The 27,651-nt window shown below is 40.7% G+C and overlaps 1 protein-coding gene across 5 annotated transcripts in view; it reads right to left on the minus strand.

Moving 5' to 3' along the window:
* The window catches only part of rrn3 (RRN3 homolog, RNA polymerase I transcription factor), a 51,086-nt gene that overhangs the window by 13,382 nt on the left and 10,053 nt on the right, over window positions 1–27,651 (minus strand). For all 5 annotated transcript variants that reach the window (XM_068056241.1, XM_068056240.1, XM_068056242.1 and 2 more), the window contains 7 exons: window positions 25,445–25,508; window positions 20,389–20,458; window positions 10,568–10,666; window positions 7,737–7,835; window positions 5,028–5,160; window positions 1,749–1,879; window positions 313–443 (listed from right to left, as the gene is read on the minus strand). In XM_068056241.1, the coding sequence (XP_067912342.1) occupies window positions 313–443; window positions 1,749–1,879; window positions 5,028–5,160; window positions 7,737–7,835; window positions 10,568–10,666; window positions 20,389–20,458; window positions 25,445–25,508 (727 nt within the window). The remainder of the gene's footprint in view (window positions 1–312; window positions 444–1,748; window positions 1,880–5,027; window positions 5,161–7,736; window positions 7,836–10,567; window positions 10,667–20,388; window positions 20,459–25,444; window positions 25,509–27,651) is intronic.

Consider the following 27,651-nt stretch of genomic DNA (forward strand, 5'->3'; position numbering starts at 1 on the left):
GCAAATACAAGATGTATAATACACTGAATGGAATCTGTTCATGTTTACATGAATAAGTCATCCCAGTAATATATTTACACGGGTGCGTCACAATCCTTGTCAACCAATAAGATAACAAGTCTTGATTTTCCATGTAGTAGTCGTATATAACAGGATTCCTACGTAAGTGACTTTAGGGCAGTTACAAATGACTTAAAATCTCTGCAGTCATCCAACAACAGTAATCATCATTTAAAAGCCAGAAATTACATGCACCATTAAAAAATATAGTCAAGTTATAAACCAAAACTAGGAGACCTGCTGATTACTTACACCACAGGAATATATGTTGCTCTGGCCAGAAAACTTCCAATGTAGCCTGCAGCTGCTTGTCTTATTACTGCAGGATTATTTGGATTCTGCATCATCTTCCAAAGGTGTTCTAGGAAAGCCTCTGCTAGTGCCTGAAAAATTGCAGTGAGAAAACTAAGTATTTTGTCCCCCAGAGCTATGTTCTGATTTAACTCATTCTAAATTTGCTCTTTAAAACTGGTACTTATAGAGCTGCTGCAATAAACTATATTCATCTGTGCAGTACATACTAAAGTTGATTAATTGGGATTCCAATGTTAGATGGATATCTTGAACTTTCACAAAGATCTATTAGGCCGGCATTTCTGCTTGGAAGCTTTATCTATAGGAATTAATTTTCCTCTGGAGATGAAACAAGATGAGTAGGACTCATAACAGTGCAAATTGTACAGGCACCATTTTAAGTACCAAGTTGGAAGGGTCAAAATGCCAATGGTAGATGCCTCATTTGTGACTAAAAATAAAGCATTTTTGTCTGGGTTAATCATTTTGGATTCTGTATTGCTGAGCACAATATACACACAAGATTAAAATTTAATAATTGCTAGCTTGCTGTAAGCTGAAAGGAATTTACATTACAGACCACCTAATATTCACACCACAGGGCAAGGCAGAGACATATGTAGTTCTGGAAGTCTTTGGTATGCAGGTAGGATAGCTACCATTGTAACTGGATGAGAGCCCATCTAGCAGGACATTCCAAGTATTTAGCAAAGATGAATGAAGATAACTGATGCAATTCCAAAATCCAAGATAACAGACATCCTAGGTTTGGAATGAATGGATCAAGCCTCTAAGAAGAGTGGGACAAATGACTCTTTCTGACCTCTTTGATGGACAGCTCTGTGGCCATAGGCAGCATGGTATCAGCTTACCCATCAATCACCGAGAGACTAAGGGTGATCTGACTCTATGATAACACTCCACTACTTAATAACTCGGTTTCGAAAGATAACACAAAAGCAGCATCTTTGTAGATTGGTAAAGATTATGACTCCTGTAAGACTAGAACAAATATGTTATTTGTACTCAGTACTATTATTTACCTATCTATTAAATAAACATGCTTTTTGGTATATAGCCAGAGCCTCAGTCTGCTATGGTCTATATTCAACTGCATATGGAAGATGAGGTCATGTGGTAGCATGTGGTATATTTCAATTAACCAGAATACAGTGGCAAAGGTCCCCTGTTCGATCCTGGGGTCTTGCTAATTTTACCTAGACACTGGGAGGATAAAACCACAATCTAGTTTGTAAGGGATGCAAGGGCCCTTACAAAATTTAAAAAATTTCCTCGTAAAATCTATACCATCTCTTAACTAACATCCTGGCTATTACTCGTTTTGGATATTTTATTACAAAAATCATTAATCCATGAAATAATCTGGCACTCACCAACTTGAAACTGCAGATATAGAACATGAAGTACTGGACATGACAAGAAGCATGAGTGGGTAGGACTAGTTTATCAAACACTACTATCAAGTCACGATACAAGTCTTTTGTCCTGGTCAGCACCAACTCATCTACATAAAAGAAAGCAAAAGATTTACACATTCAAGTAAAGCAAATATTTATTGCAGAAATATATCTCAACACAGACTCAACATATCACTATTTAAGGAAGATGTTTAACAACTTTGAATCATGTGTATTATTGTAGCATAATTCACTTGTATGCAATAGATGAACAAAAGACGAAAATATTGCATCCAATACCCAACTTTGATATGGTCATCATTCCTACTGGATAATTTATCAGGTGCAAGTTCCCTCCCTATCTCGTACCTGGTGAGCTTAGACTTTTTTTTTTGCATGCATATTTGCTTTGTTCTATCAACTTGTTTCCACAATGAAGCTTTACATACAGCCCAGCTAGGGACTTTTTAAATTCGTTCATGGGATCGGAGTGTCACTGGCAAGGCCAGCATTTGTTGCCCATCCCTAATTGCCCTTCAGAAGGTGGTGGTGAGCTACCTTCTTGAACAGCTGCAATCCATCTGGTGTAGGTACACCCACAGTGCTAACAGGAAGGGAGTTCCAGGTTTTTGACCCAGTGACAGCGAAGAAAAGGCGATATAGTTCCAAGTTAGGATGGTATGTAGCTTGGAGGACAGCTTGCAGGTGGTAGTGTTCCCATGCACCTACTGCCCTCGTTCTTCTAGGTGGTAGAAGTTGTGGGTTTAGAAGGTGCTGTCAACAGAGGCTTGAAGTGTTGTTGCAGTGCATCTTGCATATGGTACACACTGCTGCCACTGCGCGCTGGTGGTGGAGGGGGCGGGATGGGTTCACGCAAGGATTTAAACTTAAGATTTTCAGACATAATAGAAACTGTGCTATAAAAAGCAAATTTAATACATGAGGCTTTCAAGAGATTTTGAAAATGTAATATTGGGTGATATAAATTCAACCCCTTCTCTCCACATCTATTTTCTCACAACTGAAACTAGTTTTATGCACAAGACAAATAAATGAGCTGTTACTGATAGTCTATTCCAATTTTTCCTCCATCCTCTCCACAGTAGTACAGCCAAGATTAGGAATTCGAAAGGACTAAAATAGCCAATACTCCAAAATACATCACTACACCAATAATTTTAAAAAATAATCTGGCTGAGAGCACAAATTTCAACTGATCCTTTTAAAATTTAGATTTTTAATGAACAAGTTAGCAGACGGTGTGAGCTGATAGATATTTGTCCTTTACCAATGCAGTAACTGTTCAAAATTGAACAATTTATATGCTCGCTAACATTCTAAATAACTCCTTGGCCAGGCATCAGTCCTCCCAGCTTCAAAACCACTAATCGCTCTCTCCTCAAAGAAAATTACCTTGATCTTCTGTCTTTTCCAATTACCATCCCATAATTAATTTCTTTTCCTTTCCAATATCCTTGAATGAGTTATCAGCATCAAACCTTGCATAACAGTCTCCCAAAATTCTTTTCCTAAATCCTTTCTATTCAGTTTCCACCTGCCCACAGCACCAAGACAGCCTAAAGTCAATTCACTAATGACATCTTCTGCAAAAGCAAATATGGTGTATTATCCCTCCTTGTTCTCCTCAGCCTCTCTGCATCTTTCAACACAGTTGAACATTCCTTTCTCTCCCATTAACTCTCCTTTGTGGTCCAACTCTTGAGGCTCTCTCACTGGGTTTTATTACTACTCGTCACCTCCAGCATGTCCCTAGCTTCAGTCCTTCACCATTTCCTTTTCTCCAATTACATTCTGCCCCTCCTATCCATAAGCATGGCATCACTTTTCATATTTAAACTGATGACATCTATCTCTACTTTTCCACCATCATGCTTGATTCCATGATCAGTTCTGTCTCAGATTGCCCATCAAAAATCAAATCATGGATCAACTAGAACTTTCCCCAACTGAACATCAGGAAATCCAAAGCCAGCAGTGATTCAGGGGTTTAGAATAAAGGGAAACTTTTTTATATATATATATATATATATATATATATATATATATATAATATAGAGGGTTGTGAAGTTGTAGGATGCACTTAATTAATTCATTAATGTAATAACATACATAATAAATAGGAGTAGGCCATTCAGCCCTTTGAGCCCACTCTGCTACTGAATGAGATCATGGCTGATCTATTTCAAAACTATTTTCCTGCACTATCCCTGCATCCCTTGACGTTTTTAAATATATAGAAATCTATCGATTTCAGTCTTGAACATACTCAACAACTGAGCACCCCCAGCCCTCTGGGGCACAGAATTCCAAAGGTTCACCACCCTCAATGAAGGAATTGCTCCTCATCTCAGTCCTAAATGGCCCCAGACCATGTTAACATTCAACAATAGATTAGGTGATTGAAGGGAAAGGGGTATAGGGATATGGAATCAGGGAAATGGAATCAGGGAGGTACACAGGATTAGGGCTAATGTTCATGTGGACGAGAAACACCAACATATTAGACTGTCTGGGCTGAATGTTCTGTTTCCATGTTGCAAATTCCATGTACCCACCAAAAACCCTGTACCATGACCCCTAATTCCATCCCTCACCCCAGCAGCTTGCTCAATTGAATCAGATAAGACACAACCATCAGTATCCTTTTTGGCCCCAAATTGAACTGCAAACTCTATACTGTATCCATCATCATAACCATTTACTTTCATCTCTTCAATACTTCCCACCTCTGTCCTTAATTCACCTCTACCACCACTCAAATCATTACCCAAGCTTTTGTTACCTCAAGCATCAACTTATCCAAATGACCTCCCAAGCTACAACTTAAACTCCAACTTCTCCATTATCGCAGCCACCTACATCCTCGTCTGTATTAAGAACAGCTTACCCATCACCACTGACTTCTGTCCCTAAACATAATGAAAGCAAAATCATGGTCTTTGTTCACAAATCCCTCCACAGCCTTTCCTCATCTCATCTCTGCAACTTCCTCCAATCCCACAATTCTCTCATTCTATCCTCTGCACCCCAAACCCCCTTAATGTCTCTCACTGGTAGAAGCAGTTTTAGCTTTAACTTCTAGAATTTCCTCCCTAAATCTTTTTACCTGAACACTTCTCTTTTTAGCCGTGTATTTAGTCAAATCTAATTCTTCTAGGATTGCACATTACATGCTCTTGGGATATTTTATTACTTAAAAGGCACTATATAATAGCAAACCATTACTGTTAGTACCATTGACATAACAAATGTCCTTTATGTAAGCCAGCAAAACAGACATCAGAATATCCAATCGTTCAGCCACTGGATGAGCCATCACATCATTCGGCAGCACCAAATGGACTTTCTGCTTCTCTGCATCCTCATCCTGTACAAAGGGAAAACACAAAAACCAGTAGGCCATGAGGAACAAAAACACACAAAAAAAAATTCACATTTTTACTTCCCTCCACCACCAACCCACCCCACAAAAAAATTTTTTTTACAACTTTCATGGGAACCATGTGATGTCAGGTAGTAGTAGTTGGTGTACAAAAATTGCTTGCATCACTTTTCTCAAACAGGGTCTGCCAACCCAATGGGGTGCAGAGAGAGGAGTTGGACAGTGTTGGGCTGATAGCAAAGGCAAGGCTCAAGTATTATTTGTTCAAACTGGCATGTCTCACAGGCACCTTCCGACTGCTAGTAATAAGTTATGCTAGAAGTGAGTCATACTTAAATTTAGATTAGATTTTAGATTAGAGATACAGCACTGAAACAGGCCCTTCGGCCCACCGAGTCTGTGCCGACCATCAACCACCCATTTATACTAATCCTACACTAATCCCATATTCCTACCAAACATCCCCACCTGTCCCTATATTTCTCTATCACCTACCTATACTAGTGACAATTTATAATGGCCAATTTACCTATCAACCTGCAAGTCTTTTGGCTTGTGGGAGGAAACCGGAGCACCCAGAGAAAACCCACGCAGACACAGTGAGAACTTGCAAACTCCACACAGGCAGTACCCGGAATCGAACCCGGGTCCCTGGAGCTGTGAGGCTGCGGTGCTAACCACTGCGCCACTGTGCCGCCCCTTTACTGTTATGGATATATTCTATTGATAGTTTTTATTCTTTTAGCCACATTAACTGTAAAGCTTCCAGATTACAGGAAAGTTCCAAATCAAACTATGGTATTGTATGGACCCAATCTTAAATTCCACCATAGTGACAAAATATAGAATGATAATTTATACGATTTTACTGTTCATATTTCAAAAGCTTATCAGATGCTAATTTTGCACCATTAAATTAGCATTTCAAAATTGCTCACCATTACCATTAACAGTTTAACAAAGCTTTTGATTTCCCTTGATAAGGGAGATCCTGTTTGACAAATTTATTAGAGTTTTTTCAGGATGTAACTAGTAGGGTAGATAAAGGGGAATCAGTAGATGTAGTATACCTGGATTTCCAAAAGGCATTTGATAAGGTGCCACATAAAAGATTAATAGGCAAGATAAGGGCTCATGGTGTTGGGGGTAATATATTAGCATGGAAAGAGGATTGGTTAATAGACAGGAAACAGACAGTGGGCATAAATGGGGTACTTTCAAGTTGGCAGGCAGTGAATAATGGGGTGCCACAAGGATCAGTGCTGGGGCTATGTACACTCTATATTGATGACTTGGATGAAGAAAGAGAGAGTAATGTATCTAAGTTTGCTGATCATACAAAGCTCGGTGGAAAGGTAAGCTGTGGGGAGGATGTAGAGAGGCTGCAAAGAGATATAGACAGGTTAAGTGAGTGGGCAACAAGATGGCAAATGGAGTATAATGGTAGGGAAGTGTGAAGTTGTTCACTTTGGTCATAAAAATAGAAAAACAGAATATTTTTTAAAAGATGTGAAACTGGTAAGTGTTGATGTTCAGAGAGACATGAGGGTACTCGTACAAGGAACGCAAAAAGTTAACATGCAAGTGCAGCAGGCTATCAGGAAGGCAAATGGCATGTTGGCCTTTATTGCAAGGGGATTGGAATAGAGGAATAAAGTAGTCTTACTAAAACTGTACAGGGCTTTGGTGAGACTGCACCTGGAATACTGTGTGCAGTTCTGGTCTCCACATTTAAGAAAGGATATACTTGAACTTGAGGCAGTGCAGCTAAGATTTACTAAATTGGTCCCGGAGATGAGGGGGTTGTCCTATGATGAGAGGCTGAGGAAATTGGGCCTATATTCTCTGGGAGTTTAGATGAATGAAAGGTGATCTAATGGAGACATACAAGATTTTGAATGGGCTTGATAGGATAGAAGTTGAGAGATTGTTCCCGCTGGTCAGGAAATCTAGAACAGGGGGACACAGTCTCAGGATAAGGGGCCAATCATTCAGGACTCAGATGAGGAGAAATTACTACACTCAAAGGGTTGTAAATCTTTGGAATTCTCTAGTCCAGAGGGTTGCAGATGCGCAATCATTGATTACATTTAAGGCTGGGATAGATAGATTTTTGGTCTCGCAGAGAATCAAAGGATATGGGGAGGGGGCAGGAAAGTGGAATTGAAGCCCAAGATCAGCCATGATCATACTGAATGGCAGAGCAGGCTCGATGGACCATATGGTCTACTTCTGCTCCTATTTCTTGTGTTCTTGTGACAATGTACAAGTCTAGGGTTGTAGCAATACGTAAGTGAATGAAGTGAATGAGAAAATGTACTCTATGCATTGTCCAGACTAATAAGTGAGAGAAGTTAATTTATTTGCAAGGACTGTAACATGCAAGCTACAGGGAACCTGGATCTATGCAAGCATATTTACATTCATGGCAGAGGTGAGACACTCCCCAGAATGCCTTAATTTCTTGCTTTCAAATTACATAGAACATTCAATTTCAACTGATATACTAAATAAACGTTCACAGAAAATGTAAGGGCTGAAATATTTTGCAAAATATTTACCATATCAAAGAGGCCTTCCTCTGCACACTTAGACAATCCACTGTTAGCCTCAGCAACAGTTTCTTCTGCATCCTCAATGTCATTACGTGAGGCACTCACCTGGGGAACAATGGAAATATTATTAGCAGTTCCGAAGAAGGGTCACTGACCCGAAACGTTAACTCTGCTTCTCTTTCCACAGATGCTGCCAGACCTGCTGAGTGAATCCAGCATTTCTTGTTTTTGTTTCAGATTTCCAGCATCCGCAGTATTTTGCTTTTATTATAATGGAAATATTATACCTTCCAACAATCCAATAAATATTGGTACTAAATAAATTTAAGTTTTAGGCTGCATTGGTATGTAATTCAACATATCCTTTAGGGCATGCCCAATGTGTCCATACATCAGAAAACATACAGTAGAGGTAATTTAAGCACAGTGAATAAAATGTAGATGGCCTCTGCTAATGGAAACAGCAATATCTGTAATACTAGAAGCTTCACTGGGATAGTGGTAATAGTGGTACATTAAACCTGAACTAAACGTGACATGCAAATATTACACTCTTGTTTTTAGCTTCATTTCATCATATTATGAAAGCATTAATAGTGATTTTCAAATGTTCCATTGAGTGAAACCTCTTACAACTACTGATAAATTCCCAGGAATCACAAATAGTAACCGAATTCTCAGAGAGCCCCCACTCCTGCCACCACCCCACAAATATTGGAACATTCCCTGTCCTAACTTCCTGAGGTGCAAGTCTCAATAATTCTATTCATTTGGGATGTGCTCTTGCTGTCCTGCAAATTCTGACTGGACACATCATTGCAGAGACATCAATGCTGTGCTTCTGTAACACCTAGAGGACAGTAGACAACAACTATCTTTGGTTTTTTTGTATTGCATTATTGTACTATAGTTGTTTAATTGAATTTTCAAATCCCTCCACATTCACATCCCCTCCCTATCTCTGTAACCTCCTCCAGCCTTTCAAGCCTTCAAGATCTCGGTGCTCCTCCAATTCTGGCCTTCTGCGCATCCCCGATTGTAATCGCTCTACCATTGGTGGCTATACTTTCAGCTGCCTTGGCCCCAAGCCCTGGAATTACCTCCCTAAAGCTCTCTACCTCGACTTTAAAATGCTTCTTAAAGCCCACTTCTTTGACCAAGCTTTTGGTCATCTGTCCTGATATCAGACCACAGCTGGAGTATTGCACACAGTTCTGGTCACCACATTACAGAAAAAGGACATAATTGCTCTGGAGAGAGTAGAGGAGATTTACAAGAATGTTGCCAGGGCTTGAAAGTTGCAGCTGTGAGGAAAGACTGGATTGGCTAGAGTTGTTTTCCTTAGAACAGAGGAGGCTGATGGGGTAACTAAATTGAGGTGTACAAAATTATGAGGGGCCTAGATAAAGTAGACAGGAAGGACCCATTTCCCCTAGTGGAGAAGTCAATTACCAGGGGGCACAGATTTAAGGTGATTGGTAGAGGATTAGAGGGGACATAAGGAAAAAAAAACATCACCAGCCAGAGGATGATGGGTGTCTGGAATTCACTGCCCGGAACAGTGGTGGAGGCAGAAACCCTCAACTCATTTAAAAAGGTACCTGGACATGCACCTGAATTGCTGAAATCTGCAAGGCTACGGACTTGGTGCTGGAAGGTAGGATTAGATTGGGCAGCTAGATTTTTCAGCCGGCGCAGACACAATGGCCTCCTTCTGTGCTGTACTTTTTCTATGGTTCTATATCATGTTCTGTGGCTCGGTGTCAAAAATGCTTTTATTAATGTCACTCCTGAGCACCTTGGACCTTTTACTACTTTAAATATGCTATATGCAAGTTGCTGCTGAATTGGATCTTAAATTTGGACCAAACAAAAAACAAATTGAACTTTTAAACCTCCTCAATTCAATCAAGACAGTTTGTCTGAAATAACCAGCACTACCCAACAGGCATGGGCATTCCCTTTCCCCTCAAGGATACAGAGAGGCAAGAGGATTTTTTCAGCCAAGAATGGAGACACAATTTTGCAAATGAAGTGAAATTTAGGAAACCCATGCCTATCCAAGCAGCTGCATGTATGGACCATGCCACAACTATGATGAACATGTCAGAAGAAATGTATCTTTGCTGTTTGTGTTTCAGAAGGAAGTCAATCACGGAGCTTTGGCATTTCCTGCAGCGGGATCTTCAAAGCTCTTCTAAGACTGGCAAGGCTCAACTTAAAGTGAAACTCCCAATTGCCTCGTCAAGTACACAAGAGATCCCAGACTATTTGAAGAGCAGGGGAATTCTCATGGCATCCTGACCAACCTTTACCCCTCACCATCAGCATTAAAACAGATCACCCGGTGATTAATTATTGCTGTGTGTAGAACCTCAGAGTACGCAAGCTGGCTGCTGCAAATTCCCTATATTACAACCTTGACTATACTTCAAAAGTACTTCATTGATTGTGAAGCACAATGAGACATCCTGAGGTTGTGAAGGACACTACATAAATCAGAAGGTTTTACCTCTTTCTTTACATAAAGAATATATTGAAATTTTTAACTAATTTGACCATTTAAAAGCTTATACTATAAATAGTTCGTAGCTAAGGTTTTAAACATTTTCCACCAGCAGGATTCATTTTTCAGCAACATTTTAACTCCTTTAGGAAAAAAATGTCAAATAGGCAGGAAAAAAATGCTGCTTTTTAAAAAATAAGCTACTTAAATATTTTCAAATACACTGTTCTAGCAGTGTCTGAGAAATGCAAATCATTTTAAATAAAGCAGAAAGTTCATTAGCAATCCCAACAGATCACTTCAGAATTTTATTTCAAGTTTGAGTACTTACATCCAGTTTTAGGAATTTTTCCACTACGAGTTCCAGAATCTGTAAGCGCAGCACTGGGAAATACACAGTGATCCTCAGTAAATTGTGCACATAACATTCCTGACAAATAAAATCAGAAGAGTATATATACAAATAGTCGCTTTGCAATACAGAACTTGAGTATTGCTGAAAAAGAGACAAGCTTTTCATCTTACACTCATCAGGACAAATGCAAGAATGCCAAATTTCAAAGGGAGTAACAATTTATACTGCATGAGAAAGGGGCGCTGAGTGATTGGCAAGTCGACTGATTAGTCGAGGCATTGCCATGGAGAATGCACCAGGGAACTATCGTCCCACACGCTTTTAATTCAAAAAAAGGTGCAACGCCTGGACATGTTCCTTTTGCCTGCAGAGCACAAGTCCCTCCGTATGATTATATGTATTTTCTAGCAAGTGTAAATGAGCCACATTGTGAACCTGACTGATAATCTTAAATTGGTTGTTAGCGTAATTCTTGGCACGCTCGGGATTGTTCAGTTAGTGCTGTCCAATTGCGGAATCACATCTTACGTTGGACATTCGTGTTCTGAGCTTTGAAAGTATAGGCTGTTTGAGTACAGTCAGTACTCTATCTCTTGCGAACAGTCAATGGGACATACTGTTTGATACAACCTGTCAGTCATTGGGATGTATAGCCTACATACCTGGCATTGCACCAGCACTGGAATATATATATAACATTGCTCATTTGTGTGGCAGACAGAATGCCTTTTTGACTTGACGCAAAGGCCTGCTCGGGTCTGCAAAAAAAAAAAAACCCTGACCTGAGCCCAACAGAACCACATCCGTCCGACCCGAGCCTGACCCGGCCAAAGTCCTTCCATTTTTTCCCGCGCCCGACCATCAGTTAACCTACCTTCCATTTTTCACTTTGTTGCTGATCTGCACAAGCTTAAAATAACAAAACCACCTTTCTAGTCCAAAGATTAAATTAACATTGGAGCCACTTACCTGTGATAGAGTGTGTCCGACACGGCCTTGAATGCCGGACCCAGAAATGCAACTCGACCCGACCCAAAATGTCGTCGGGTCCCATCGGATTCGGGTCAGGTAGCAGGCCTTTAGCTTGACGGCATCATACTGTCAGTGGAAAATGCCACTTGTGTTGCTCCTGCATAGTAGCAATAGCAAAAAGCTAGCTTCACCAGTTGCTCAAATACCTTACTCTTCCAGGGTAATTTGAGGTAGACTGAACACTTTACATGTCGGAAAGTGGCAGCCTTCGGACCATTCAGGAGTACACGCGATACACAATGAGCATTGATCTGATTGGGGTAGCCATTATACCGCAGGATAGCTTCGACCCGCCCTCATGTTGTGCAGCACCAGTCATGGATGAGGCATAATGGGACATCACTTGTATCTTGAGCAGCCCGTACATACATGGACGAGTGAACCATGAGGACGAATTCTATCATATACGCCACAAGGTGGCTTGTTGCTCTCACACAAGTCCAACAAACATTTTTGTAACTTGCTTTTGAGCAGGCCTGTGCAATCATGCTTGGGGGCAGATCCATTGGATACAAATTTGGACCAGTCATTAAGAATGGTGTGCATTTTGTCAATATAGTTGTGCTTGTTAAGGATGATTATTCCAGTCCCTTTTTCAGGGTTGTAAATATACAAGTCTGGGTTGGCCTCGAGGCCTATCAACACCACCAGAAATTCGCGCTGCATGTAAAAATCAGACAAGACACTGGGCATCCCGCAATACGTGCGCCAGATCAGCGAGCCCATGGGATCCCCTCAAGGCTCAGCTCTCGCTAACATTTTCATCTGTTTCCACGAGAAACGAGTTTTCAATGGAATGAGCCCCAACCTCCTACCCCTTGCATATTTCCGATATGTAGATGATACATTAACAATATTTGAATCTGCAGCTGCATGCAAGAATTTCCTTACACACCTAATGCGCTCCATCCCACACTCAAATTCACCTTTGAAATGGAGCAGTCCAATGAGCTCCTTTTCCCTGATGTGCCAGTTGAGAAATCTGCTAATGGATTCTCTACTACTGTCTACCGCAAGTCTACCTTCACTGCTCAATATAAGCATTGGGATTCCGACAGGCCCAAGTGCTATAATATTGGCCTTATCGGCAATCTCATAAATAGGGTCCAAGCCATTTGCTCACCGTGCAAGCTTGGCGGTGAAATAGGGCGCAAAGCTATCCTGCAGGATAATGGCTACCCCAATCAGATCACTGCTCATTGTCTTTCAAGCATACTCACAAATGGGCCTAAGGCCGCCACTGTCATACCTGAAAAAGTGCCCAGTCTACCTCAAATTACCCTTGAAAAATAAGGTTTCTCAAAAATTTGAGCAACAGGTGAAACTAGCCGTTTCACACTGCCACTACACAGTAGCAACACAAGTGGTATTTTCTAATAGCACAATGTTGCCATCATGCCAAAAAGGGTTCTGCCTACCAAACCAATGATCAGTGTGGTAAATGAATTCCAGTGCCGGTGCAATGCCAGACACATAGGCCATACATCCCAACGACTGGCAGACCGTATCAAACAGCACACCCCTTCGGCTGTTCGCAATACGCAGAGTACTGACCATACTCAACCAGCCCGCACTTGCAAGATTCAGAACACGAACATCCAACGTTAGATGTGATTCAGCGATTGGACAGCACTCACTGAACAATCCCAAAGAATTACACTAACAACCAAATTATGTCAGGCTCACAATGTCGCTCACTTACACTTGCTAGAAACTACATATAGTCATACGGAGAAACCTGTCCTCTGCAGGCAAAAGGAACATGTCCAAGCATTGCGCCTTTTTTGAATTAAACAAAAGCGTGTGGGACAATAGTTCCCCGGTGCATTCTCCATGGCAACGCCTCGACGAATGAGAGTCAACTTGCCAACCAATCAGCATCCTTTCTCATAGTGTAAGTTGTTGCTCCCTTTGAAATTTGGCATTCATGCATTTGTCCTGATGAGTGCAAGACAAAAAGCTTCAACAGTATGTCTTTTTTTCAGCTATATACACAAATTTATGGTCCATTTATTTCAAATCATATAAATTAGTCTGCCAACATCACAGTAAAAGGAATTCGCAACTAATTTCAACTATATTTTTCAAAATAAATATTTAATGATAATTTGTCCAACTAACGAAAGCCTCCAAAGTTAAATTAGTTTATTAGATTAGATTAGATTAGATTAGAGATACAGCACTGAAACAGGCCCTTCGGCCCACCGAGTCTGTGCCGAACATCAACCACCCATTTATACTAATCCTACACTAATCCCATATTCCTACCAAACATCCCCACCTGTCCCTATATTTCCCTACCACCTACCTATACTAGTGACAATTTATAATGGCCAATTTACCTATCAACCTGCAAGTCTTTTGGCTTGTGGGAGGAAACTGTGACAATTGTGGCTCATCTGCAGACAAGGAAGCATTCAGAAGAATGCCAATGTGAAAAACAACATGAGTATGTAGAGAACGCATCATACCCATAAGCCAGTGGCTTTATAGCAATTTTTATTCTAATTATATCTGAATTGTTAATCAACTAATTAGCATAGTGCATACCAAAGAAAAAGACAAATATTTATCAATGTTAAATTTTGCTGTTACTATAAGATTAAAAAGCTATTCTAAAAATTAGGACTGTCAAGCAATTAAAAATTAAAACTTTTAATGTTAATCTTCGTTTCAATCACCTATTTAATGGACAACTGCTGTATTAATTTCAGGTTTGGTTTATTACTAATGCTATTAACATCCAAAAATAACCTTTTTCCCTATTTCTGGATTCATATTGTTGATACCTCCTCATTTACATAATTTACATAGATTTTGTGGACAATCTCAATCCAAACTGTTTATTGCAAAGAGATCAAAAACTTTGGAATCATATCCAAAAGTGCAAAATTAAAAAGGAAAATTGCTAGGTTTTACATAACTATGCATGGGGAAAAAATGCAACACAGCCCACGAGTCTAAAAAGAACTTCAGTTCTAATTCGTGCTGCCATTTAGCCAGTTGCTTACAGACCAGCTTGTTTCTGTTCTTTAGGAGATAATGCTGCTTGCTTCTCATTTAGAAACTGACCTAAAAATAAGAAAAATTTGTATGGCGCTGCCATCACTGACAATGCTAAGTATTTACGTGCCAACTTTGCTAAACTTCCATGACCACCAACACAGTCCGACCACCATTCCAGAAGTCGATCATTTGTGCTGGTAACAAGTTCTGCTTTATAATATTCCAAAGTAGCTCCTTCATATTTGTCCTCTGAATCAAAGGAGGTTAATTTTCTTTCTTGATGGTTCATCTTGTCGGTTGCTCTAGTCTTGATACTTCTGATGACAATGTAAGAAATGACTTTCACACCTTGTCCCTCTCAGATGTTGCAAAGCACTTCAGATTCTTAAATATGGGGTCCAGTTGTGTTCGCTATCTTAAGCCATGAGAGACTGTGCATTCTTTGCATTTAATTAAGTCTGCAGAGTTCTTAACACAGCAGGAAACATCTGCCCCCAGGAGCTCAGTCGCATACCCATAAAGGTCTAGCGGATGTCCAACTTCTGGAGTTTTGCAAGTTCAGCAGAAATGGACATTGCTACATTGTGCTTCTGAAGAGAAAAATGTGGCTTTGATAGAAAATCTATTTCTAAGCAGTTCTTGAACCATCTGTAACGTGCTGTTCCATCTAGTTGTTTCTTGTATCTATCCTTTTGCAGCCGGATCTATTTCTCACTCTGCACTACTGTCTCAAATAGTCAGTGACCTTTTTGAACCCAGCATCATTAAATGATACTGTGATCGATAGCATGAGCAGTGCATGGCAAGTGTTCAAATGGTGAAATATTGGCTGCTTCTATCAGTGCGTTGACAATGCATGCAATACAATTGCTACCTTGCCTTGTATAACTCACTTTTTCACAAGATCTAAGAAACGTTTTGCACATATTTCAGCATAGCGTTTCGCTGCAGTATGCTTTTTACTGTTCATGCAAAAGACTGTAGGGTCCAAGCAGCATCAACCAGGAATGCAGTAATTCCAAGATTCTCCAGTGATCACCTGTCAAAGCAATAACTGCCACATTCTTCAATAGCACAAACTCTGTAGTTTTTTCCTTGTTATATAGATTGTCTATTTGTGATGCAGTGGTTCTGGTGGAGGGCAAGGTGTACGACTGACTGGAAGATACTATTAATATAACATCTCTTAGCCCTGTATTACCTACAATGTTAAATAAGTCCGCTATGCACTTTGAAATAACATTGATTATAAAATCACAGCACAGGAGGCAGCCCATCAAGTCTACATCGGCAGTTTTGAGGAGAAATCCAATTAGTCCCATTCCCCCACTCTTACCCCATATCCCTGCAATCTTTTCTCCTTCAAGTATTTACCCAATTCCCTTCTAAAGGCTACTATTGAATCTGTTTCCACCACCCTATCAGACACTGCATTCCAAATCTTAAACACTCATTACATAATAAAGTTTTTCCTCATGTCCTCATTCTCTCACTGATCTTAAATCTGTGCCCTCTGGTATTAATCATTCAGCCATTGGAAACAGTTTCTCTTTAATATATCTAAACACTCTGTGATTTAAATACCTCTATCAAATCTCCACTTAGCTTCTCCGCTCCAAGGAGCACAATCCCAGCTTCTCCTGTCTACTTACGTAAATGTAATCCCTCATCCCTGAAACAAATCTCTTTTGTACCCTCTCCAAAGCCTTCACATCCTTCCTAAAGTGTGGTGCCCAGAATTATACACAATACTTCCGGTGGGGCCGAACTAGTGTTTTTATAGGTTTCGCGTAAATTCATGGCTTCTGTACTCCATGCCCCTAATTATAAAGCCCAGGATCCCATAAGCTTTCTTAACTGTTTTTTAAACCAGATGCCAGTCCTCAGCCAATTCGATTAACTCCATAAAGAAACAGCTGAAGGCACTGGATACAGCAAAGGCTATGGGCCCTGACAACATCCCAGCTTTAGTACTGAAGACTTATTCTCTAGAACTAGTCGTGTCCCTAGCCAAGCTGTTCCTGTACAGCTACAACTCTAGCATCTTGTTACAAACGAGGTGGGAAGAGTGCACTGTCTTTTCTAGTTCCACTTCTCCATAGGTCACAACATTTATTTAAATATTTACCCAGGTACCGATATGGTCAATCATATACTCAGTTCTTTATCCCCGAATAAAATATTCAACCAGGTTTCTTTAATAAACAAAATCAGTTTATTATAAAAGACCTATCCAGTAACAAAGCAAAGCATTAATGCACAGACTGAAATATGAAAGTTCCCTTTTTACCTTAGCCCCACCGACGCACGAGGTGGTAAACTGAAAAATAGAGATTTTCTCCGCAGAGCTCTTTTACAAAAAAAAATACTTTGACCAAATACTTGATAATTCTTGAAGAAAAAACAAAAGATATGGAAGGATGTCAGTTGTCCCTTTTGGTCTGGCTTCCAGTTATCACTGGGATCTTTTCTGGAGCAGTTCGTTCTGGAGATGTCAAGAAGTTGTCTGGTAGGCTTTTCAGGAGAAATGTGGCATCAAGAATTTCAGTTATCCCAATCTGGATTCGCAGGTTTTTCTGAAGAGGTAGAGAAAGATGAGCTGGTGTCTTATCTCTCAGCAGGCTGACCTCCAACTGCCTTCAAACAGTCCACACCCCAACTGAACCAAAACAATATCTCAGAAGTGAAACCCCAAACAGCAAGTCAGAACCTCCTGACCACTATAAATCGTGACATGTCACTTCTCTGTAAACATTTCCTCCAAGTCACCAAGGTTTCTGCTGTTTATTGAGCTTAAGTCATGCGATTTCCACTAAAGGTTGTTTTCAAACAAGATCTCTCGGTGACCCTTGTAAAAAAGCATCCATGGAGTCTTTTCAGTTTTCTCAAATAAATCAAAGTCCACAACTCAAATCCAAATCCTCAAAAAAAAATTTTTTTTATATATATATATTATAGAAGCAGTTACATAACAATCTGCCCGACAAGGTGGGAAATTGCCCAGGTTTCTTCTGTCTACAAAAAGCAGGACAAATCCAATCCATCCAATTACCACTCAATCAGTCTACTCTCAATCAGCTAAGTGATGGAAGGTATCACTGACAGCACTATCAAGCGACCGTTATTCAGTAATAACCTGCTCATTGATGCTCAGTTTGGGTTCCACCAGGGTACTTGGCTCGAGACCTCATTACAACCTTGCTCCAAACATGCACAGAAGAGCTGAATTCCAGAGGTAAGGTGAGAGTGACTGCCCTTGACATCAAGGCAGCATTTGACTGTGTGGCAAAATTCAACTCAATAGGAATCAGAGGGAAAACTATACACTGGTTGGAGTTTAACCTAGCACAAAGGAAAATGGTTGCGCTTTTTTTTTTAATATTTGTTCATGGGATGTGAGCGTCACTGGCTAGGCCAGCATTTATTGCCCATCCCCAACTGCCCTAGAGAAGGTGGTGGTGAGCTGTCTTCTTGAACTGCTGCAGTCTATGTGGGATAGGTACACCCACAGTGCTGTTAGGAAGGGAGTTCCAGGATTTTGACCCAGCAACAGTGAAGGTTGTTGAAGGTCAATCATCTCAGCTCCAGGATATCACTGCAGGAGGCCCTCAGGGTCATGTCCTATGCCCAACCATCTTCAGCTGCTTCATCAATAACCTTCCCTCCATCATAAGCTCAGAAGTGGGGATGTATGCTGATTGCAAAGCATTTGCAACTCCTCAGATACTGAAGCAGTCCATGCCCGTGCGCAGCAAGACTGGGACAACATTCAGGCTTGAGCTGATAAGTGGAAAGTAACATTCACACCACACAACTGCAAGACAATGAACACCGCCAACAGGAAAGAGTCTAACCATCGCGCTTGACATTCAACAGCAGTACCATTGCTGAATCCCCCTCCATCAATGTCCTGGAGTTACCATTGACCAAAATCTAAACTGGACCTACCGTGTGAATACCGTGGCTACAAGAGTCGATCAGAGTCTTGGAATTCTGCAGTGAGTAACCCACCTCCTGACTTCCCAAAGCCTGTCCACCATCTACAAGGTATAAGTCGGGAGTGTGATGGAATACTCCCTATTTGCCTGGATGAGTGCAGCTCCAATAACACAAGAAACTTGACACCATCCAGGACAAAGTAGCCCGCTTGATTGGTACCCCATCCAAAGCATTAAATATTCACTCCCGTCACCACCGGCGCACAGTGTCAGCAGCCACCAAGTCTCCGTCAACAGGACCTTCCAAACCCACGACTTCTACCATCTAGAAGAAGGCAGCAGGTGCATGGGAACACCACCTGCAAGCTCCCCTCGAAGCCACATACCATCCTGACTTGCAACTATATTACCGTTCCTTCACTGTTGCTGGGTCAAAAACCTGGAACTCCCTTCTTGATAGCACTGTGGCTGCACCTGAACCACATGGACTGCAGAAGGCAGCTCACCACCTTCTCAACTGCAATTAGGGATGGGCAACAAATGCTGGCCTTGCCAGCGACACTCACATCCCACAAACGAATTTTTAAAAAACCGTCCTACCACTTTCAAAGATTTGTGCACAAACACCACCATTGTTATCGTATTTAGCTTGAATCATGGGTATGCAGCAATGCTGAATTTCTTTTCAAAAAAGTACTCCATTGAAATTGACTGGTTTCATTTGTTGTTGTATTGTTGGTGCCTACAGAGAAACTGCTAGAAAGTTTACTTTGAGAATTGAAGGCACGTTTAGCACACAAGTCAAGATGTACTTCTGTTATACTGAAACTCTTTCTATTCAATAAAGTTTTTTTTTTAAATTCCCATTCACAAGTCCTACATGCTTTGTACCAAAATGCTTAACCACTGCTTTTTCTTTCATTCAATTGCTTTCCATTTGTACATTTAATCTCATGATGACAGTTCAATCAAATCACACAAAAACACGAGATGGTAACTGTTTTCATTTTCTACTTTTAAGCTCCTTTCCCTTTTTTTTTAATTTTTATTTCGAGATACAGCACCAAAACAGGCCCTTCGGCCCACTGAGTCTGTGCCGACCATCAAACACCCATTTATACTAATCCTATATTAATCCCATATTCCTACCACATCCCTATATTCCCCTACCACCTACCTATACTAGGGGCAATTTATAATGGCCAATTTACTTATCAACCTGCAAGTCTTTGGTGGTGGAAGGAAACCGGAGTACCTGGCGAAAACCCACGCAGACACAGGGAGAACTTGCAAACTCCACACAGGCAGTACCCAGAATTGAACCCGGGTCGCTGGAGCTGTGAGGCTGCGGTGCTAACCACTGCGCCACTCATTTTTTGAAGGGAGTCAGCAGCCTGGCTTTGCCTACCAGATGTCAGGCTGCGTTTCTGTATATTTCTGAAAGAAAAATTGCAATTGCCATAAGAGTTAACATTTATGTTGAACTGTGAGCAGATAGAGGGGCATAATTCTACACAAGAATGATGGCTGATTATCCAACTGTTCCTAGTTTGCCGCCAGTGTTAATTCTTGAACGACTCATGTGTTTTGTCTACTGAACATGTGAATTCCTGCCATTTTCAACCATCTGAAGAGAGAGGATAGGAAAGAATTTGCTGGAACAGTTAGGAAACTTACACAATTAATGTGTTAAAATTAATTGCCAAAAAAACACATCAATCACAGGAGTTAACTGTAATTAATTGACAGCCCTACTAAACATGCTCCATTATAAAAGGGTGTTTACTTTATGGAACTAGATTACAAAGGTGCTCTGCTTACCAGGATTCTAGCCGATTTGTTTACAAATGGAAATTTTTCTACTAGTATTGGCATCAAAAATTGTGGTGTTCTGCCAAAAAAAAAAGTGTATATTTTAGTTCATTGCAGTCATAACTCTTGTAAAAAACTGAAGTGACCTCATAGAAACAACTTGCATTTATACAATGCCTTTAACATAGGAAAATGTCCCAACACACATCACAGAATAATAAGACAGAAAAATGATCTATGGATTGGATACTGAATAGCAATACAGCCTGTCTCCCTAATCAGTCATTACTTTAACTCCGAGGATCAAAACAAGAACAAAAGAATCAAGCAATAGCAGGCTATATGCAGCTCTCACTTGTGCAGAGTGACAGGCACTCTATTGAGACAACGCACAATTTTAAAACAACTGGTTTATTCATGTACTTTAAGTAAAATAAATATACAGTTTTCACAATGAGTGCAACTGATCAATTTCCTTACGTTCAGATTATAGAAAACAATAAGTACGCAATTAACTAATGCTTTCAATGTAGGCGCACTGTTCTAGATATCCTATCCAAAGCAGCACTTGCTCGGACTTTCAGAATGCAGGAAACCTCCTGCTGGGACATAGTTCATCCTTTATCAGAGTGAGATAGAGACAGCGAGAAAGCACATTTGCGCAAGAAACCTCCCCACTCCTGCCTTAAACCACAATACTGGGGTGGCAGGGAAGCATGCGATTTGGCCCTCCAAGCTGTCAAAGTTAGTACTCTAAACGAAATGCCTATCCTTTAATGTGGAATCAGGAGGCTCCCATATGTTTATTATTTAAGGCCTGGCCATGCAAATGGAATGGAACATTTCTTGGTCTCATAAGGTATTGCAAAACAGTCACCTTCTCACAATAACTTGAAATGTTTGAGATTGTACATAATGACCCACTTTGTTTACTAATTAATACTTTATTCCCTACTCTTGCTGATTTCAGGCTGTTGACTTATGTAGGATAGTGTAGAAGAAAAATGGATCAGTATAGAGGTCAGTATGAATAGCTTATGATAACGTACTGTAAGAAGCCAACATATGGGCTGAATTTTGCAGACAGCAGTGAAGGAAAGGTTCCCGCCACTGACCTTGAAGAAAGCTGCCTATTAAGATCTAGTGATCTCTGATGTTTTCCCCTTACCTTCTAGTGCCAAGACAAGGGATACATTGCTGTGCAGCAGCAATGATGTCAGCAAGCAGGTAAGTAGCCAATCGTATTGAAGTATTCAGACACAGCAAACTGGGAAGTTAAAAGCACATAATATCCTTCAATTTTAATTTCTTCTTCTTCTTTGGCCTCCTGGTTTCGAGAGACAATGGGTAAACGCCTAGAAGTGGTCAGTGGTTTGTGAATCTGCGCCTGGAGTGGCTATAAAGGCCAATTCTAGAGAGACGGACTCTTCCACAGGCGCTGCAAATAAAATTGGTTGTTGGGGCTGTTACACAGTTGGCTCTCTCCTTGCACTTGTCTTTTTTCCTGCCAACAGCTAAGTCTCTTCAACTCGCCACTCTTTAGCCCTGCCGTTATGGCTGTCTGCCAGCTCTGGCGATCACTGGCAACTGACTCCCACAACTTGTGGTCAATATCACAGGACTTCATGTCGCGTTTGCAGACGTCTTTAAAGCGGAGACATGGGCGGCCGGTGGGTCTGATACCAGCGACGAGCTTGGTGTACAATGCGTCCTTGGGGATCCGGCTATCTTCCATGCGGCTCACATGGCCAAGCCATCTCAAGCGCGCTGGCTCAGTGGGGTGTATATGCTGGGGATGTTGGCCGCCTCGAGGACTTCTGCGTTGGAGATACGGTCCTGCCACTTGATGCCAAGGATTCTCCTGAGGCAGCGAAGATGGAATGAATTGAGACGTCGCTCTTGGCTGACATACGTTTATTTTATTTAGAGATACAGCACTGAAACAGGCCCTTCGGCCCACCGAGTCTGTGCCAACCAACAACCACCCATTTATACTAACCCTACAGTAATCCCATATTCCTAGGGGCAATTTACAATGGCCAATTTACCTGTCAACCTGCAGGTCTTTGGCTGTGGGAGGAAACCGGAGCACCCGGCGAAAACCCACGCGGTCACAGGGAGAACTTGCAAACTCTGCACAGGCAGTACCCAGAATCGAACCTGGGTCCCTGGAGCTGTGAGGCTGCGGTGCTAACCACTGCGCCACTGTGTCCAGGCCTCGCTGCTGTAGAGCAAGGTACTGAGGACACAGGCTTGATACACGGAACTCAAAAGTCCGAGTGTCAGTGCGTCATTTTCCCACGCTCTCTTGGCCAGTCTGGACATAGCAGCGAACGCCTTTCCCATGCGCTTGTTGATTTCTGCATCGAGAGACAGGTTACTGGTGATAGTTGAGTCTAGGTAGGTGAACCCTTGAACCACTTCCAGAGCGTGGTCGCCGATATTGATGGATGAAGTATTTCTGGCATCCTGTCCCATGATGTTCGTTTTCTTGAGGCTGATGGTTAGGCCAAATTCGTTGCAGGCAGCCGCAATCCTGTCGATGAGTTTCTGCAGACACTCTCTTCAGTGTGGGATGTTAATGCAGCATCGTCAGCAAAGAGGAGTTCCCTGATGAGGACCTTTCGTACTTTAGTCTTCGCTCCAAGATGGGCAAGGTAGAAAAACCTGCCTTCTGATCTTGTATGGAGGAAAATTCCTTTTTCTGAAGACCTGAACGCACGTGAGAGCAACACCCTGCTGCTCTCACTTTTAATTTAAACTAGCAGAAACCCGCAAAACATTTATGGTCAAATCAGGATCTTTATTGCAACAGTAATTCTTTAAATACAGGATTTCTGGATATTCTTTCACCAAAGACCAACAGAATCAAAGCTTCTCACTCTGGAAAAAGCTAAATAAATCTGTCCATGTGTAAATACAGGCCTAGCAATATAAATACAAATTCTGTCAACAGTCTTGACATGATGATTTGGTAATAGCCATAGAATGTGAAAGTCTAATTGGGAACTGTTTTTCTTCCGAGTTGAAAAGCCACATTTACGTCTGATGGGCTCCATATTATTAGAGGAATAAACACTATTTCCTTAAAATCTGACTGTTAGAATTTCAGCATCCATCATTGAAAAAAAAAACCCAGCTTCCTAACTACCAATCTGGTTCCATGACCTTGTTTGAGATTCAAGTTCCGTAGCAACATTATAACTGCTCCTTCCTTAAGTCTACGTTTGTGTGGAGACATGCCCACTGAAGTTAGACTGTGTAGAAATTCTGGAGGGTATAGACTATCATCTTCTTCGTCTATAGAATCAATGCTGATGCATTCCTTTAATTCACCTGACAGCATTTCTAAAACTTTTCAATCAAACCTAATTTTTAGCACAAAGAATAGCTTTTGAATAAGTTGCATCAAAAAATTGTCCTTGCCATTTTGTCACACTTAACCAATTTCATCATCTCATCGACCCCCTCCCATGTCAATGTCAACCCCAAACCTCACCCCACCCCAATCCCATTTATGCCATTCCTCCTATGCCATCCCTATTCCCATCCCTCATGGAAACAATCTCTCCAGCCAGGGTAACTTTGTTGTCGGGCTCCCCTTACCTTCCGCTTTTTTTGTTCTCCACCAACCTCCCCACCCCGCCAGCACCAATCATTGGCAGCCACAAGTGCGGCACGCGCTCCAATCCTCCACATGCCCCACTCTGCGCGCGCAGGAACCGCCTACCAAATAAACCCACTAACAGACACACCCCTTAAACTGACCAATCAAAACAGTCCAGACAGACAAAAACTGAGTTATTACTATAGACTTTCAGATAGTTAAATAATGATGATTGGATTAAGAAAGCTAAAAAAAAATCTTTAAAAGAAAAAAATTTAAACGTTATCTTTTTTATTAGAGAAATTTGATATTCCACACATAAAATTAGCTTTTCAGAACCAGTGAGGGTGCTCATCAGTAAATATGAAGTTAGTACATCATTAAAAATCCAGTTACATCTCATTCAACAAGGTGTAACTTTTTCAAGGATTTTTACAGTGACACTATCAACACAAGAATGGAAGTTCTGAGTCATTTGATTTCCATTGATTGTAGTCTGGAGGGGGAAGCCTCAACAAGGTTCCCTCTGAAGAAGTAGGATCATTAACAGCAACATCTGGATTTCCTCATTATCCTGCTCCTGTTCAGACTCCAGAAGATGCTATCAGTTTCAGTGGACTACCACAAAATCTAGGCCATGGTTTAGATTAGGACATTAGACTACCAAAGGGGAATGCTAAGTAAGCAGGTGTTAGATTAATGCAATTTAAGATGTATCAATGGGTTTGTACAAGAAATATAGGTAGTTTGGAGCCAACATGTCAACATTTCAGCTGTTCTCATTCTGTTCAGGTGTGATGTTTATATGTTTATTATCTTATCTACATCAGCAAAGCCTACATTCCAGTGAGAATATAAATGTATGTGGTGTGACATTGCCATCTATTGGGGTAGCAGCACATAACACAAAGATCACAAGACAATAATCTCAGGATAAATTTACAACTTTCAGTAATTATTTTCCGTTTTGTGCTGAAAACTAGCCTTGACTGCTTAAAGTAAAAGGCAGACTCAAGGGATATCCCACTGTAGTAAGCATATAGACTTAGAACTTGCTTGTACTGTCAATATTTAACAATGCAAACAAGTTGATTAATCACTGGAGTCTGAACCTAAATAATCTGGATTCATCTATTCAGTTGATGCAATAGCATAGTATACAAAAAATTACTACACACCCAGCTGGGAGCTGGCCCCTTATAAGCTGAGTCTAAGTGCAAAAATTTTAAGTTTTAAAAAACATGTGTGTTGCTCCATTTGATTTAGTAATAGGATGCAGCTGCACTGGATAGATTAAAGAGTCAGTACTAAATGCCAGTAAGAAAAATGACTGTATTCTCATAAGGAATGTGTTCATTAATTCGTTAAATAATAGACATATGCTACTTTAAAATAAACTTTGCTGCATTTCATAGCGAAGGTACAAATCAGCTATGAGCAGCAGTATGACATACTTACGAGGGTACATATTTTGCTATCATTTGCAGAGCTCGATGACAGATGTCAAAATTTCTAGGAAGATCTGTAAAGTAAGAATGTAACAGTTAGCAATTTCTATTGGCTCTATTAAGGCAAGGAGACTTTCCTTTCATAGCAGCACAAGAAGAAAAACTAAGGAAATGAGGAAAATTTCATGATGCATTAAGAGCTGTAGTTTGGACACCTGCCCGAAGATTGGAGTGGATGTATTGCATTTGGTCCACGCACACAACACAGGGATGCTTGGTGGAATTACCAGGTGAAAAACGTTTTCATTTGAAGGTGGTGGTATGCTACCAAAGAATGGCAGGACATAGGTCTATATTTAGAGGCCCACCATTCTGAATTGCTGAACTCAGCCACACTTGAGGTTGTCAAGCAGATAGCAACATTTCTCCCCCAAAAAAAAAAAAGAGTGTTGCTTCCAGGTCACACTCATACATAGCCTAGCTGTTAACTTCATAACCAGGATGTTATTAGGACTGAGAAGGTGTTATGTGAGTGGGTATACATTTGATTTCAACAGTCCGTTCTAAAGACTTTTTTAAAAAAATGTAATTTTTGATCTCATATTGACCAGCTGAAAATGCATATTACTGTTCATAGCACTGAATTATTATAAGATAGTTTATTCAATTCAAATGTTGACTTATTATAATCACTGAACATTTCATCATTTCAGGCACATATTAAAAGGTGATGGAGACAGGAGAGCCTAGAAGAGAGAATACATGCAGACACAAAACAAATTACAGTACCAAAAGAATTCCAATAAAGAGATGAGAACAGTAAAGGATGCTAACAGGACTGAAAGAGAGAGAGCATAAAGCAGTTAAAATTGTAAATAGTAAGTATTCAGGAGATAGGGAAGGAAGACACGAGAAAAACTCCCACCCTAAATTGTAATGACTTACAAAATTAACTTAAAAATTCATGAATGGATTACTAGACAGGGTAACCAATATGGGAGCATAGATACATGATATCTATCCCTGAATACTAAGACAAATCATGAGATTTATGATGTCATTTTTAGTGAATCAAACATTAAGGAGGTCCTGGCAGATTGCGAACGGTATTCACATTTTCAAAGAAAGTGGCAGAATAGACTCATTAGTCTTACATAAATACAAGGTAAAATAATGGAGTCAAACATAATAAGCAAAATTAAGAAATACTTAAAAGTTAATTTCCTAGCACCACAGTAGCCGACAGAAACAGAGACCAACATGACTTTTTGAGGAAGTGACAATCCAAATGATAGGCCTAGAACATGGTGTACCTGAACTTCCAAAAACTATTAAAGATTCCTACATAAGCATGAAGCAGTGGGATCCAAGGTAAAGCCTGAATATGGATAAGAAATTGGCTGAAGGGTATGAAGTGGCACAAACTTGTCAAGAAAACCCTATATGCCAAATGAGAAATATTAATTTCATTGGTTGGAAACTTTACATTAGACTTTTAATGGAAAAAATTCTACAGTAACTTTTAAAAAACTAGCAGCCAAGTGGCACTGCAATTTGTATCTGAAATACCAGGAGATTGAACTGCAGACAGATGTCTGAAAAGTCCTGGACCCAGAACAGTGGCTTGCTCTAACTAATTGAATTACCCAAGATTGCTTCATTAGCATGGCAGTCAAGGCCATCCGGACACACTGACTTTGAAAGAGCAAACCCCTCAGAGTGTAAATATTGGCATCTTAGAACCTGTGGAGCCAATTATGAACCTTGTATCTCATTAAAAATAAAGGGGATTGAGAAAACCATGTGCCTTCCTGTCCATCTCTGCAAAAGCAGTAGTTTCGTTACACTCTCAGAAGACAAGGAGAAACAGACTGCTGCAACAGAGAAAGCTGCGTGCTTCCCTTTCTCTCTCCCCAGAAAACATCAAGTTTGAAAACCTTCTGCGACTGCAGACCACCCACCCCACAAGCCTACAGTCTGCTACAGCCAACGGCCAGGGAAAGAGAGCCAACTACAATTCTGCCTTCAAAGAAAACCCTGAGCAAAACAGGCAAACCACAAAGTGCACTTTGACCAGCAAGGACTTCGAGAATACAGCCGAAGACCACCGGATCATTCACTTCACAGACTGTGTATTTAAGTTCCATTTATTCTGAACTTTAATCCAACCACCAGATCTATTTTTCCCCTCTGTAATCTGTGCGAGATTCTCATGTG

This window comes from Heterodontus francisci, chromosome 24, assembly GCF_036365525.1.
Source record: "Heterodontus francisci isolate sHetFra1 chromosome 24, sHetFra1.hap1, whole genome shotgun sequence".
Taxonomy (NCBI): Eukaryota; Metazoa; Chordata; class Chondrichthyes; order Heterodontiformes; family Heterodontidae; genus Heterodontus; species Heterodontus francisci.